General features: G+C 36.5%; 1 protein-coding gene across 2 annotated transcripts in view; it reads left to right on the plus strand.

Annotated features, from left to right (window-relative positions):
• The first annotated feature begins 272 nt into the window (after positions 1 to 272).
• Positions 273 to 17,419, plus strand: part of LOC145663747 (uncharacterized) — an 89,593-nt gene continuing 72,446 nt past the window's right edge. The window contains exon 1 of one of the 2 annotated variants that reach the window (XM_081729836.1): positions 273 to 533. In XM_081729836.1, the coding sequence (XP_081585962.1) occupies positions 486 to 533 (48 nt within the window). In that variant the 5' untranslated portion in view covers positions 273 to 485. The other variant, XM_081729835.1, reaches the window with a different exon arrangement.

The following is a 17,419-nucleotide window of genomic DNA, read 5'->3' on the forward strand; positions in this document are numbered from 1 at the left end:
CTACACCAAGATCATGGCATGGTGACCGTTTAGTTGTCGTTGTATTTGTGTTTTATGTTCCCACTTCGACAATATTTATTCTTTTTTTGTAAGTTTAACAGCTGTTTCTGGCTTTCTCTTTCGGTGTCGTCCTTTATTTACACAATGCACTATTCGTATTCACAGCTTGTGCCCCTCTGCAATGTCTTATTCAGATTAAGCTTTTCTTTTTGCCCCTCAGTAAACATTTGATTGATTTAATTCTCATACTCTCCACGGATGGAGCACAGGAATGCCAGACTCGAAAAATAGGTGTACATTTACTTTCCTGACAGATCATACATAAATATAATGAAATCGTATAGGTATACTTAAAAATGTAAAGCATGGACATTTGATATATTCAATGAAGTCAAAAGGAACTACAAATGTTTTAAAAGATTGCTAGCAACTTAATAAGAAAGTGTTACAGGTAACGTGAACTAATTTCGCACGTAACCGAAAACATGCCTGTAAAAGTTAAGGAAGAAGAATTTCTCTCAAATGAGAAACATGTAAGTGAAGTGAAAGGGAATGGAAAAATATCAAGATTTTAGTTTGTAAATATTCAAACTTACTTCTCATAATATTACTGATAACTTTTTTTAGTATTTTGAAGAAATTTGAAGGATTGTAAATAACTTTTATCCACTTTGGATATGAATATTTAACTGATATAAAAGATGCCAATATTGAAAAAATGCTGTTGTTTCGATCTTAAAGCAGGAACAACTTATATAGCTATCTTCCATTTAGTAAGTAATCTTACCCTATTCTCTATATATGCTATTTTTAAATATTGAGATACAATATTGTGTATAAAAAGCACATCCGCATATAGAGTCGAAACCAAGAAAAGGGGGTTAAATTCCAATAAGCCCCACCGCATCTAATCTATGTACTAAATAAGGAACCTAACCTAATCTAATCTAATCTACTTATAAGTTATTATTGTCGTGTTGGAGGCTATCGGGGGTTAGCGTAATAAATGTCAAAAAGAAGAGTCAACATTTTGTTGAGTCGTGGTTTAACTAACCAAACACTTCAAGTATAATTGAAGGGTCGCCCTCTGCAATAAAAAGATAAGTTAAAAATGGAGGTTTTGAGTTACAAAGCTTACAAATTTAAAATGCAACGTGGTAATTAACAGGAGTAACTCTGTCTATATATGCCTATGAAGAAAAGTGGTGTAGCACCTGGTTTATGCTTTGGAGCATAAAATAGCGAATACCGAAAATGCGGAATAATAAAATATGAAATTGGGAAAGTGAGCATTTACTTTGATATTGCATAACTTAAATTAAGGATGAAAAGAAAGAGAAAATAGGAACACATAACAACGTGTCTGACAACGTATATGTATTGCAACACAGAAGGATACCAAATATCAATAATCTAAGCGTTTTAGACAAAAAAAAAAAAATCCGGAAACTGCACTGTCCTAAGCCTTGTTTAAAACTCGAAATCTAGTACGTCCATTTCAGATTTAGAATCCGGGAGCAGAGATACAAAAAAAAAAAAAAAAAAAAAATAGCAGTGTTCGGGATGTTCTTCTAAAACTGCTGCTTGGCAAGAGTAACAAATCGTAGCAGAGCTTCCATATCCTTCTTTGAAATCTTGATTCCCGGTTTGGCTGGTTTCTTGAGGAAGAACAGATTGGTGTCCAGTGGTAGTGCCTGCAACGAACAAGCTTTTTCTCCTACACCACCATACATTTCCGAAACTGACACAGGTCCATGTCGGGGTGGTTTCACCCTTCCCCTTTGCTCGATTTACTAGTAAATCCGTAAACCAGATTCGGATTAGATATACAAATTACATCTCATGACTTGATTTTCAAATCCGGATTTAAATCTGAATCCGGATATCCGGAATTCGAATTTTTCAATATCTGAATATTCCAATATCCACATTTTTGACAGCACTGTTTGATTTTCCACATTAACCTCGAGGAAACAAACAAAACACTGCATTTCGCCCTGATTTTGCTATATTTCTATGCCAGGGTCACGGTCAAGGTAATGTTGAAATTTTGTGAAGAGTATCGGGCCGAAACCCCTGACTCCATGAGTAAGATGGCATAAAGAACAAATACATATGTGCAGATGGCTTGTTGGGTATTACTATTGTTTTGTTATGTCGGAGAGTTTACATCTGCAACTGTCGCAGAGTAGCTGATAATAAGTCATTACAATCTATGGAAAGATATTAAATGCGTGGCATGCGATGAACGTTGCGTAGAGCCATCTTTATAACTAGGGTGGGAGATGGCACCTGCCTACCACAAAGGAAGGTAGTAACGGTCCCTGTATATAGTGTGGTCTTTAAGCAAAGCTCTAAGTTTATAATTTATTAAGGTGTTCTTTCCTCCGGAGGGGAAGAACGAAAAGTAATCGTTCGTCGGTGGAGATGCCAAAGTCGTCAACTACTTTTTTTCAGGTATCTCTTCCCCCGAAGAAGAGAGTGTCAAAAATAAATCGTTAAGCCAAAAGAATAGCAAAGTCGTCAATAGTGAAGATCAAGTTCGTGTGTAAGCCTCCGTGGAGGCTTAAAATCATCTCGACGAATGTTTCCTTGAACCTCAAACAGGCAAGTAATAAAACCGTATATAAGAAGTTCGCGATTCAATTCAACCAATGGGGATGGAAATACTAAGTGACTCACTATTTTTCTCCACCAGTTACAGATACCCTATTTTTTAACCTGGTTAGAGCTCCAGGTGGCCAGTTCTCTATGCCATCCCAGAGTTCACGATTTATCTTTCTCTTTCATCCCTTCCGTTTCTGTCATTCAGGGTCGACTGTTTCGGTTTTATCCATTTTGAAATAAAATGGTCAATTGTGTCTCCGAACCACTGCTTTCACTCGAACCGACCCTTAAAAACAAAGTTACAGACATGTCGACGCACCTCCTATCAGTGCTTGCTTTACAAGCCACATACAGCGGCGCCCTCTATTCTCCGCATCGGGAAACGTTGATTAGATGCAGATGAATTGTGTTTTTCTCACAATAAACACTTCGAATATGCACTAGAGGTGACGGAAAAGGAAAATAAGTCCACACGCCTTCCTTATCTATGTTTTACCAGTAATCGAGGTAACTCGACTTACCATCTTATTGCAGAAGACCCTTAAAAAAGAAACTATTTGTTGGTATAGGATGTCATTCCATATCGGCATGCGCCACCGCAAAGCAAAATTAGCGTTTTAGTTTGAGATATTCGATATCTCATACAGATTTTGCAATATATCAATGCGTTTTCAAACCATCTATCCTCCGCAAAATATTAGTGCAAATTGAGAATCACGATCCACATATACATTCATTGCATACATGTCCCTTTTTCAGTAAACTCATTGTTTGTACTTAATTTTTTTTCAAGTGTGGATTTGCATTCTTCGGCGCACATTCACTTTATGAATGTTTCAGTTTTCGTATGCCATAAATTTATTATAAGAATATAGTACTGAACTTGTCCCAGACTTTAATAAGCGCTAATAAGCATGAGGAGACTGAAGGAGGCAACTTCTGTATCGCGGAAGTGCGTCTGTAGAAAGCAGGCGTGCTAACTGCATTGGGTATATGCATAAACAATGATATAATGGCTTTGTTTAATGGCTACCTTATGGAGAAACCCATGCTTAACCGGATAGATGTTCATTAATGTAAATCTACGTATATACAGATCTTACAGGTAAGAACATATTTCATTATTTACACACTGGTCTACTAACAAGGAACGCATGCGAATCGTGACAGCGAGATATTTATGAAAATTGGTACCCTAACTAATCGTGGATCGCTAATCATCGTGGTGATAGTCACTCAATACGGAAATGACTTGTTTACCCGCTACGTATAATACCTAAGTATATATACCATGCAGTGACCGGGTGGGGCTGTGCCGAGTTATACCCTAAAAACGCTGGGAAAACGCAGTAAATGAAAAATGTATGCAGGTAACCTGATACCTATGGTAGAGGGTGGGGTGACATGGTATATGTACCTAGGTATTATACGTAGCGGGTAAACAAGACATTTCCGCATCGAGTGACTATAACCAGGATGATTAACGACCCACGATTAGTCAGGGTACTAATTTTCATAAATATCTAACTGTCACGATTCGCACACGTCCCTTAGGTAAAATTACAAATTTCTTTGATAAATTTTTCGAAATATGTGGAACTGGATTCTTAATCGGCACTCAAATATGTTCACAGACTCACTACCGTAAGGTTTGCTATATTACCTATACATTTTAGTGAGCCAGGGAGCCGGCCCCAGCCTGACGCCGCGTTCAGGCGCCCGTGGTTGTGAATTAATATGTTTAAAACGAGATGTACTGTTTATGGGCGTAAGATTGATTAACACACACCTGTTAATACTGTTTAAAGTTGCTGTTTCTAACCCTTGCATTAGTAATGAAAATTATTTTCATTGCACAAGCTGTAATCTGTTAGATAATGACGTCTTACAAGTTATTCTTCAATTTTTCTTTGCTACAAATCACATATTGTATGATAAGAATCTCAAAAGTGGCATGTAATGTTGTGACGTAATATAAAGATAAAAATGAATTGAGCAATTTGCCCGAAGGTCATACTAGAAGTTAACTCGCAATTCGCTGAGACAGCCTCCAAGGACCGGCCCACTTGACTTTGGACCTACTTAAATTAATTTTTAAATAAACATGTGTGCTGTATAACTGTTACCAAAATACTTTCGGAAATATTAACACTTCTCTAATTCTTTGTAAAGCATGTTTGCTGGGTGAAACAATATTGAACCGTTTCTTACAAATGGATCCACAAAAGAAATTTAAGCGGTTTTATTTAAATAATCTCTAGCTCACGAATGAGCAACTTCAGAGTGCTCTCTTATTCAACCCGAAACCTTTGACGCTTATCGGGTAATCTAGTAGCAAGCGCGCACGCATTTAAATTACTAAGGGTTTAGAAACCATTACTTTGGTTCGGATTCCATCCAGGAGCGTCATTTCAGATTTTGCTTGGGGGGGGGGGAAACCCCTTGATTTAAGTAAAATTTCTCGTTTTTCACTGATTTACCATTATTCTTTTGATAAAGTCCATATAAATCTCAAACTCAGGGGGAGAGCAATTGCCCCTCCCTGCCCCCCCTAAATGACGCCCCTGATTCCATCTTAAACTGTAAATTCACGTCTCGTATAGCCTCGGTGCTGAAAAGCGACTCAACTTCAGAAAATAAACAAACAATAAACAACTTTTCAAATGTACTTTTCTTTATTTAACTTCTCTGCCGTCGCTCTCTACTCTTTTGTGCGAAACACGCTGGAAATGTAAGCGTGCCATACGAAGCTTAGTTTGTCTATTGATACTCTAGCCCGTCATTTGTGATTGAATACTTTGTGGCATCACACTATTTTGGTCTCCTTCTCGATAGATCATTCGAAGAGAACAATGAGAACTGTCGAATCAGGCTTCGAAAAACAAAGACATAAATGCAAACAAGGGCATCGATAGTTTAGTTAATGGTTTTGCCCCATAGTATTTGTGGATCCATGTCTATAATAGAACACTACCAACATTGGTATATTCAACTCTCCTAATTCATTCTTTCTTCTCCTTAGCTCTTCGAGTTTCTCATTGCCATTTCTCCGGTTGTGAAAGCGTGCCTATGTGTTCCCTTATTACTTCAGAATTTGAAAATTCAATTAAGTTGAATGCGGATTTTGCTTGGTTAGAAGTTGAATTTCCTCCACAATGCTCCATTATCCAGAACTTACTTTAATATTTAATAGAAGCATGTTCTGCAATTTTATGCTTCAACTGTTAAAAATGCTGGAAATTTATATAGTTCTCAGTATATAGATCCAGCATGTAGAGTATAATAAAGTTACAAAATCAAAAACAGTGTTTTGAAATAAGAAATTGAAATTTTTGAGTTTTACGCCTATGGTTATGCCGGATAGGGTAAAGGACAGGGTGATGGTGAGAAATGTAGGAAATGGTGGAATGAAAAAAAGTGAGAAGAAATGGGAAAACCCCGAGGAAACGCACGCATACGGTGTTTGTCAACCCCAAAGCTCACTTGGCGGGAGTAGAATTTGAAACCGTAACCCCATGCAGAGGTGAACGCTCCACCACTAAGCCACCGCGGCCCCTGAAATAAGAAAAAAATTAGAAATATACTGTTAGGGGTATGATGCAGAATGTAGCCTGCTTATCTGGCGAATTTCATTTTTCTGCCGATATTTACTTCTTTTTAATTTCTAATTTCTGATTTATTTATTATCATCAGAGGAATTTCGAGGTAGCAAGTTAACAATAACTGTACAGAATTCTCTTTTTGTCGTGGGTTAATATACCATAGCTCTTTTTTATCACCAATTAATAACTTATCTAACGCAATTACTAGATCATAACTCTCTCATTCAAATTTTAATCTTACATATACTTACTTTCTCTAAAATTTTGGTGGAAATTATAGTCAGAAATTAAACTCAATGGCCTGAGGAATTACTTACTCTGAGAAACATCCGTTCTCCCGGCAGCGGTATATTGTTCAAATATACGGAATCCTCTTGCTTACTACAGAAATCAGTATGGAGCACACGTTATCCATATGCTACATACGCTCTGCCCTTAGATGTTACATCGTGCCGTTGCAGGATGTCTGACATCTAACAATTTTCTGTATATCACATGCATATACTTATGTTACATTCCTCAGCTATAGACTATGTTATATACGTCTATTTGTATGTGAGATCCTGACCGCCTGTATTGTTTCATACGGAAAGTACGTACAGATGGAACACTTATACCGAAAGTATTATAAAACATGCGTATTCATTTATATATCTGTTGTACGTTAAGTCCAAAAACTACAATTACCCTCATCCACCCCCCCCCCCAAAAATGCACGTATACTGGAACCTACGATGTTTCGCAATTATTCAATTTTCCTTACGTATATGGGTAAAGTTCGGTTATTGGTAAGTGGAGATAATAGAAAGCAATTTATCTAAGAAGATATTTCCAAACAAGATAATAAAATAATAAAAATATAAGCAAAAAATAAAATTAAGCTCCGTTTTGTGTATACTGCCAATACTGTTTTCGGGGGATTTTGCAGTAGCAGAGCACGATTGCACAGGGAATAACACGATTGGTAGGGGGGAGGTGAATCAAGGAACTGGAAAGTGGAGTAAAATTTTGCATTTATTGGCTTAAATCTAAGGTTTAAGTTGTCTGTCAAATATAAATTAGCTTCTGTAACCAAGATGTTGTACGGAAATATAGAAACAAAGAGGAAAACTGTTTTCGTAAGTTTGGAAGTGACATGCTCTATAGCCATGAACATTTATTTGTTAAGAAAAAGACAAGCAACAAAACGTAGTCTCTATGGTCAAGTGGGTAGCCGGTGGGAATAGCCAAGTGGTCTCGGACGTTCGGCTTCGGATCATGAGGCGCAATCCACTGGGGTTCGAATCCCTCTGAAGAGCAAGGTCGAAATTTTAACTGTCGGGGATCTCTTTGCGTTTGTGTCCCTGTCGTCTTCGGATTACGCAGAAATTGCGCGAACTGCCCATGGCGAACAGTGTCTTGGTTGGGACGAACTTTAAAAAAAAGTGGGTAGAGTGGCGGACTGGTAGTCCTTATACTGTTTTGACACCAGATCGAATCCCATCCCATCCATTTCATTTTTAAATATTATAGAAAGTGTATAGTTTTTACGTTAATAAGAACCGAAACAATATAATAAGAAAATAACTTTTTGCTTCCTCTAATGACGTATTTATTCAGAATTAGTGTACTATTAGTAATAGCGATTGTTTTCAGTTTATGCTATTGTATAGCTTCTTCTCTCGTCCTCTTTTCTTGGAAAAAGAACAATTTTGTCTCCAATAAAGAGTGAAAAATATATATAGACAGAAACAGATATCTTAGTACCAAACGTGATTTATCGTGATGAAATGAACAAGTTCCCCGTTATTAAGAAAGAAAGCTATAGAAAATTATTGAAGTAGGTCTTCTTCAGCTTTTCAGCATGCTATATATATACAATATATAATGTGCGATCATACCCACAAATTTAGCTAGTGAGTGAAATAGGTTTTCTGTCCAAATATTTTACAGGTTTAGGTGCATGAAATACCAATACGTCATGGTGTCTCTTATCTGACCTTCGTTTATTTCACATACCGTATTATCCGACATATCATTGCAGATAAAAAGTAGGATAAATCGGCAAGAAGAACTACAAGTTGTGGTCTTAGTCTGTTTTTGATGCTCTGGACTCTATCGGCTAGCACGCTCGTCTACACCATGACTCATGCGTCTATCATCCAGTGCAGGCACGTATTCAGGTTTTCTTTTCGGAGGGGACCCAACACGAATCCTTGTAAGCACGAAATTCCAATGTTTCAAAAATATCAATAATAATAATAATAATAATAATAATAATAATAATAATAATAATAATAATAATAATAATAATAATAATAATAATAATGCAACAGTTCTGTATTTCTATTAAACTTTTTCTTACTTTTCATTTATGATCCGGTTTACTTTAAACAAACTGCATTGTAGCACAAACGAAATCAAAAAATATTTTTGAGACACGTGTAAGGAAACACACATAACAAAAGTATCACATAACAAAAGTAGCAAATGGCAATGAGTGTTCGTTCTAATACATTAACGTTATAAACAGAACGGAATCGAAATTGTAATCCAATTTAAAAGTGTTTTTTAATTCTACCTGGTATCAATGGCATTCTTAGAATTATAACAACAACGTATTGCCCACAGTTTGGACACTGCCTGAAAATAATCTGATATAAAAGAACCTCAAAAGAGAAAAAGGTTTATTAAAAAGTGCTTGAGTTTTGGAAGGGGACAACTTCCAGGACCTCACTCTCGACACGTCCCTGGTTCAATGCATTATATTTATTTCTTACAAAATATGATTATTAATTGTGTAATATGTAAAATTATATCATAGTTTGACTTTTAATCGGTCTTTTCTTAACACATTCATAAATTCCGGCGTTCTGCCTACCTGTTTTATGTCGGATAAGTGAAACTCTACTGAAGGCGTTCTTTCATAAAAAATGTTTCGGATTGGCACACTTAGTATTCCGGGGGGCATTGCTAGTACTATTCTATTCATTATTATTATAGACGTATTATTTTGATCACCTCCGGGGGGCACTCTCAGCGGAGATCCCTCTCAAAAACAAGTCTGGAAGAAAAACTGCTCTACTATATTTCCAAAGATAGCATATACACAGGGGCTAGAGGTCTGCAGGGACCGGAATTTTTAGCCCGGCCCCTTGAATCTATATTAATTAAGGGCGCAGCCAATGGAACCCAGGCTCCGGGACCCCAAGCTTACAGGACTCCTTAAAATCCCTCTGTTTAATAATAAAATACAGCAATCAACTTATTATATTATAGCCTTCAGAAATATGCTAATTTTTTTTCGGCTCGTTACGCTCGCGCTATCGCTAAATTTAAGTCTTCCCATCAGTAGTATTTAATTGTTAATAATGAATATAATTATTTAACTGTTAATAATGAATGTAACTAAACTACTTATTGTAAACTTGGAGTACATTAAAATATTACAGCATAGTTCTCGGTGGTTCTCTAAGCCTATGAGGCATTAGAAGGCAGCAAAGAAGATTTATGCGATGGAACTACTCGTAAAATAGGGCCCTCTTAAAATAGTCGGCTCCAAGACCTCAAAACCCTTAATCCGCCCCTGTCTATACGCAATATTTCACGAAAAGTTGGTATTCTTTCACAACTGTGTTCATCATTAAGTTTTCATAAAATAGTCCCTTTCTCCTTTAAATAATTTCAGAGGCCGCGGTATTTCAGTGATAGAGCGTTCACCTCTGGTACATGGAGTCCTTGGTTCGATTCCTGCTCGCGCCAAGTGAACTTTGTGCTGGACAAACACCGTATGCGTGGGTTTTCTCGGGATTCTCCCGTTTTCTCCCAATTTCTTCATTCGATTATTTCATTCATTTCTCATCATCACTGTCTCCTTTAGACTAGGCGGCATAAACGTGAGATGTAAAACTTAAAGATTTCATTTCAAATAATTTGAATCAAAAAACAGTTGCAGGAAGTATGTAATTTCGAATAAAACAAACTACTATATAAAATTCTGAGTATATTATTTTTTTTTTTTAAATGAAATTCTCGCGAAGCTTATTTCTATATCGAAGGGTAAGAAGACTAAATTCACTCTCTTATTATTATAGATCCGTTTCAATTGAAGCAGTTGAAATAGTTGGGAAAAATTAAAAAGCCATACCCTATATTCCAGTGTGCCACAATCGGTAAAACGCGGCACACTGGTGTGTCCAGCAAAGTGAATAGTGTGACGCAAACTTTCTCCTATTATTTGCAAGAATATTTGTCGAGTTTCTGTTATTTATTATTATTATTATTATTATTATCAACGATTCTTCCATGGATCAGCTGTCTGTATACAGTTAACCCTTAAACGCATGACATGAATTGTACCTTAGTTTCCATAACATGGGTCTTTATGATGGGTCCATGGGTCCATAACATGGTCCATAAATTAGTCTGTTCAGAGTATATATTTCTAAAAAAATCCAATTCAAAGTACAAGACTAGTGGTAATAATACTACTACAAATATAATAACATTTTAGTAAAACAAATACTAATTTGTTATAGTAAAGAACTAATCTAATACTACTATAAAGATTAGTATTAGTATTATATAATAATACTAATATATAATAGTAATCTAATACTAAAATATACCGCGGGTCAGAAATGACCCATGTTATGTATACTACGTATAGAAATATATATAATAAAATGTAAAAAAATAAATACAAAACCAAATACTTAAATACATTATTTTATGTAGTAAACAAACCAATAGAAGATGTCACGGAGAAAAACTACTGTGCAACAAATATTGCAAACAAAAATCTATACATAAATTACTGCTGGGTCATTTTTGACCCATGTTCTGCGTTCTAGGGTTAAGTAACCACAAGTATCACATTGAGGAATGAGTATAATTATTCACTTTAATAGTAATAGAAAAGTCTATTTGCTTGTATATTCTACCGGAAATAGCTGCATCGGTCTAGAAAGTTAGCACTAAAAACAAAGGGATCCGATGTTCTAACCACACACCGCCCCAAAGTCGTGAGTGCCACAAGTTCTCTTCTACACCTTTGCACAACAAGGCCTGTTGCGTTCAGGAAGAGAAAGACACAACTTAATTCCATTGCAGTTATATGCTTTAATAAATGTTAACTGATGTTTATAAATTATGTAAGTGATCGTATCGTTTTCTGTTTATTATTATTATTATTATTATTATTATTATTATTATTATTATTATTATTATTATTATTATTATACATTTCTTAACACTTTGATTGCCATGTAAAGGGAATTCCATACACACGGCTCTCCCATGCAGCGCCGCGTGATGATTTTCCATATACAAACAATATAGATATTTTAAGTTTGTTGTGTTCGTTCTATAGGTGTATATGTAATTCGATACATAGGGCGTAGAAATCAAAATTTAATGTCCACGCCACGTATATGCAAAACCACACACAAAGAAATTTATGAACAAAGACATTCAGTTTGAGTTTAACATCTCGTTCAGCAACGAAGCTATATGAGACGTCGACCTATTGATTAACGTGGACTCCGAACCACGTGAGCTCCCGCCGAGTCTCCCACGCCAAAGGCGTGTACGCTAACCGCTTAGCCACGAAGGAGCTCATGAACAAAGTCACTTATGGGCTAAAACAAAGGCGAAAATAAAGATGTGTGATGTGATTTTGAGATTATCGTCCCTTTCAGTAGCGAGGCTATATGAGACGTGGACCTACTGATTAACGTGGAATCCGAACCACATGAACTCCCACCGGGCGGAAACAAATAATTACTGGCGGATTGCTATCCGTGATGCACAGGTGATAACGGTCAACAGTTTTAAATTTAAACAAATATATTTAAAAAAAATATAGTTAAATTTAAACAAGCACGAATTTAACTTACAGTGTACAGTGAGGAAGGCTCAGTAGTTCACAAGGATTGTTACAATATCAAACCTCGTCAAATACACTGCAAACCTGTCAGGAAGCCCCTATCAATATTAAACAGGTATTGTGTTCTAATGTTCATTTCAATGTTAACCTATGTAGGCCTACGGACTTCAATACTCGTCCTCAAACGAAGGTGCAGACTATCCATGATTTGCAGTATTAAACTCTCTCTCAGTCTCTGTATTCTCCTAACATGTCTATCAGCGATTACAATAGTTTTTGGTATCTCAATCACTTCTTAGTAGGGTAGCTTTATCTAGAGGCCACCGATTAACCTGGCATTGTATTTTTCACTTTTTTACCTCTGGAATTGACAATCATCGTTTGGACATTTCAGTCGCACCTACCTAATATTAACCACGTTTCTTCGATAATTTCGTAACATTGTATTATTTCCTTTTATTATTGATTATCTTGGTTAAGCTTATTTAAACACTTTTCTTTGCACCGACGTGTCACATCTCATGGATGAAAATACACTAGCTCTCACTGGAAATCAAATCCAGAACCAATACACTTGAAACATTTGACCACAACAAGGCACATTTAAAAAGAAGTTTCGATTTTTTTCGGAAAATTGTGATTAAGTGTAACATTTAAAAATATATTTAAGAAAGGGTACGGAGCAAAAGTACTGTACTTTCTCGCTCGAATTTCTTACACTGACTCACGTTAGGCTGCAGCTATTATTGAAACATTTATTTGGGAAATTGCGAATAAAATAACTTGTTTTGGAAAACATTGCGAGAAGAAACTTTAGGCCTAAAAGTAAAGTACCCATTGGTCATATTTCCTTTAGAAATAACTTAAGCCATATATTAGAATTATTAAGGATATAATTCTATGTGGAGTATTAGCAAAAGCGTCTGAGTAATTTCTGAGAAAATCATGAAAAAAGTCACCCCATGAATAAATTATTCCTTGTGGATCTTTTCAGGACAACAAAGCTATGCTATATTGTTAGTGTTTTCATAAAACATTTATTTATGAAATACGAACACAATCGCCTGAGTCGTTCTTGAGAAAAGCGCAGGGTAAAACTTACTGTCAAACGTAATATACCACTTCTAGATTTTCAGGATGAGGGAATTATATCATATAGCTATGTTATTTAGGTAACATTTACTTATGATATATGAACAACAAACATCTTCTGAGTTGTTTTTGGGAAGGTCATCGAAATAAACTTACCCCCAAAGGTAATATATTCTATGTGTAATTTTGAGGATAAACGATTTATGCCAGATTGTAATTATTTATAATCTGCACCAAGTATATCGAGTAATTTTCAAGCAAATCGTCGGGAAAAAATTCACTGTCAAAGTAAACTCTCTCTTTTGGATTTTTATTTTAGGAAGAAGCGAGTTATACTATATTGTATGATTACTACAGAAAGTATTTTTACTAAAATCAACAAATTTGTCTCAGTTATTACTGAGAAAATTGTAAAAAAAATCAACCCTTGAGAAAACGTCTCCTTTTGTATGTTATCGGGGTAAACGATTTATGCTAAACGTTAGTTTATTAATGAAACATTTCTTTACGAAATATGAACAAAATTGCCTGAGGCGTTAATGGTAAAATCATCGGGGGAAAGCTCACTCTAAGAGTAAACTATTCCTTCTGAATGTTTACAAGACGAACGAGTTGTCATATTGTTAGGTTATTAATGATACTTTATTTATGAAATATGGTTGAAAAAATTGTGCAAAAAGAACGCATACCATACAGTAAATTACATTATACAGAGTGAGTCAAAAGTCCTTGGACACCTGCATAAGTTTGAAAATCGACGGGAAAAGTAAAAAGTGATGATGGGAACAGAGGTTTGATGAGGGGCCGTAACTTTTGGAGTGTATGCCATTCATGGCCGCCATATTGAAATCCGCCATTTTGGATTCAAGTCAATTTTTTTAAATGGGAAGGGGGTTTATGACACAACAAATAACACTAGCTTGAGCTCAGGAATTTAGTGGTGTAATTTGTTTTTTTATCTTGTACAGTTTAGAAGTTATTAATGTTCAAAGGTGGGAAATTACCTTGATACTGAATGTTATACACATCTTCTACTTGTTGTCCATCCCGTGCAATGTGTTCTGAAATTTGGTCACAGGCTTGTTGGATGAGTTCCTCCAGGTGTCTCAAATCACGGATTGTCTCAGCATACACTATCTGTTTAAGATGTCTCCATAGATAAAAATCAAGGGGCGTTAAGTCAGGGGATCTGGGCGGCCACTCCACTGGACCACGGAGAGCAATCCACTTCCCTGGCAGTTGTTCATCCAACCATTCACGGACACCAAGTTCATAGTGTGGAGGGGCTCCATCGTGCTGAAAATAAGATGGAAAATGCCGTCTGCGTTCAGTGTGGCAGGGAACACAAAGTCCTGCAGCAGCATCAGATACTGTGGTGCAGTTAAGGTGTTGTAAATGAAAAATGACCCAAAGATGCGGGTGCCCCATATACCACACCACACCATCACCTTCGCTGGACTATGTTCTCAACTCGGGTCAACCAAGTTCGGATTTGCGTCACACCAGTATCGACAATTATGTCGATTAACCTCCCCGTTCAAAGTGAAATATGCCTCGTCGCTGAACAGTATGCCCTTGGCAAACGCAGGATCCAGTTCGTGTTGTTCAGTAGCCCACATACAGAACTCCAACGGGCGATCAGGGTCATCCTCGTTCAGTTTGTGTTGCATGTGCAGCTTGTAAGGATGCCACTGATTGGCGTGCAATATCCAGACAACGGAGGATTGTCATACTGCACATGCTAGGGACACACGACGGGTACTTCGTTTAGGACTTTTCAAAAACGACGCAACAACCGCCGTTGCAGTTTCCTTATTGGTGGTAGTCTTTGGTCGCCCCTACCTGCCCTATCTTGAACAGAACCCGTCTCCCGGAATTTGGTGATCACGTGAGCTACCATGCTGTGCAATACCGGTTCTCTGTCTGGGTGCCGTCTGTTGTAGTCAGCTGCTATTGTTCGGTAGCTGCGTTCCCGGGATATAAGGATTATTTCGATCTTCTGTTCACGTGCCAGACCCATTTCAGATCACCTGGAACAAAGAGAGGAATGGGTCAGTATCAAGGTAATTTCTCACCTTTGAGCATTAATAACTTCTAAACTGTACAAGATAGAAAAAACAAATTACACCACTAAATTCCTGAGCTCAAGCTAGTGTTATTTGATGTGTCATACACTCCCTTCTCAATTAAAAATTGACTTGAATCCAAAATGGCGGATTTCAATATGGCGGCCATGAATTAAATATACTCCAAAGGTTGCGGATCCTCATCAAAGCTCTGTTCCCATCATCACTTTTTACTTTTTCCGTCGATTTAAAAACCTATGCAGGTGTCCAAGGACTTTTGACTCACCCTGTATGTATTTTTCAGAAAAATGATTGATACTACGGTGGAGAGGTGTTAATAAAATAAATATTTATAAAAAATCAATAAATTCGTCACAGCTGCTTTGTTTTTTGACAAAATTGAATTGTTTTAAATTTTCATCCTTCAGTAAACTACCTTTACTGTTAGGTGTCGAAGGATATGAATTTCGAAACGATAGTAGGTTATTAAAACATTATGTCTAGAATTCGGTTCAGATCAGTGGCGGCTAATGTTAGTGTTGCAGCGTTGCGCAACGACCAAAGTATTTCAAGAAAAAAAATATTATTATCAATAGTAGTAAAGAACAGAAAACTTACTTTTAATACTCGCATATATACACTTTAAATAACATATTTTTTACTTCTGTAACTGTCCGTTCCGTTAATCCGTTTTAAAAAGCAAAAAATAATCCGTCAGAGAGTCTCTAATTTATATTGTGTTGCAGCGAGCATACAACGACCAGATTTCTTCAGCGCGGGAATTGGAGCGAATGTTAAGTCTCCTTTCCCCTATCTCAGAAGTTAAAGGGACTGGTCGTTGCAGTGCTTCTGCAACACAGCACGGTTTCCAGTGAACGAGAAGGTTTTTCGCGCTAAATAAGATTTCTGAACTTTCTTTCACTAGCAATTAACAAATGGAATTTGTTTTTATGCATTCATATATTTAAATTACGGGACCATACTGAAGCAAATCAATATAATGACAATTTAAAAAAGTGATTGCAGAATTACAAAATAAGAAAGAAAATATTTAGTAGAGGAGAAAACAAATGAAAGTAGACCCGCATTTACAAGTTAATTCTTAGCTTATATTGATAATAAAGGTTTCTTCTACAGTAATTTGTGAATCAAATATTAATAAGTCAGTATGTAGTTTCGCCCCCCTCCCTCTGTGGGTAGCCTAATATTTTAGTATATACATATTTCTTTTATAAAATAAGTATATTTTATACTTATGATAATTTCCACATAAAACTCTATGATAGGGAACGCCACATTGAATTTGGGACTAGTTAGCAATGCTCAGGGGCGTAGCCATGAGGGAGGTCCACCGGGTCCGGACCTCCCCAAAATTTCGAAACTTGACTAACATTTGTAGACTTTCTTAACGAAATATACTTGTTTAACAAACGATTGATGTACGCTAAATATTTTATTTTACGCCTCATCATGTACTCTTTCTTATAGAAATAATCGTTCTATCATTTTTTTTCTAAAAATTTTGGTGACAATAAGTAAGAAGTACTTATCGTCTTTTCGGGTGCAGTATAAGACAGGTTCCATATTATGATACGTATTGGACCTCCCTCAAATACTTTGGATCCCTCCCAGTTAACATCTCTGGGTGTAGAACTGGCAGTACTGTTTGTTTTGATGTTTTTTGATTTTTGGCTTGTGTTACATGTTGATCCTTCATCTGGCGGGTTTCGAGGTTTCCTTTCCAGAACATATCACATTGGTAAGCGTTGTTGAACACGCTAAACACAATAAACAACATAAGATTCTGATTACTACCACCTTCATTAACCCTACTATTAACAGGAAGAATTGTAGAGAGTGGTGCAGGAACAGGATGAACTGTATATCCTCCTCTTTCTAGAGCCATTGCTCACGCCGGAGCCTCTGTTGATCTTTCTATTTTCTCCCTCCATTTAGCAGGTGTATCCTCAATTTTAGGAGCAGTAAATTTTATTACAACTGTAATTAACATACGAACTCCCGGAATAACCTTAGAACGAATACCGCTATTTGTTTGATCTGTGGTAATTACTGCTGTATTACTTCTTTTATCTCTTCCCGTACTAGCAGGAGCCATTACAATACTCTTAACTGATCGAAATCTTAATACCTCCTTCTTTGATCCTTCAGGAGGGGGAGATCCAATT

This window comes from Thermobia domestica, chromosome 11 (assembly GCF_964235325.1).
Source record: "Thermobia domestica chromosome 11, izTheDome1.hap1.1, whole genome shotgun sequence".
NCBI classification, from domain to species: Eukaryota; Metazoa; Arthropoda; class Insecta; order Zygentoma; family Lepismatidae; genus Thermobia; species Thermobia domestica.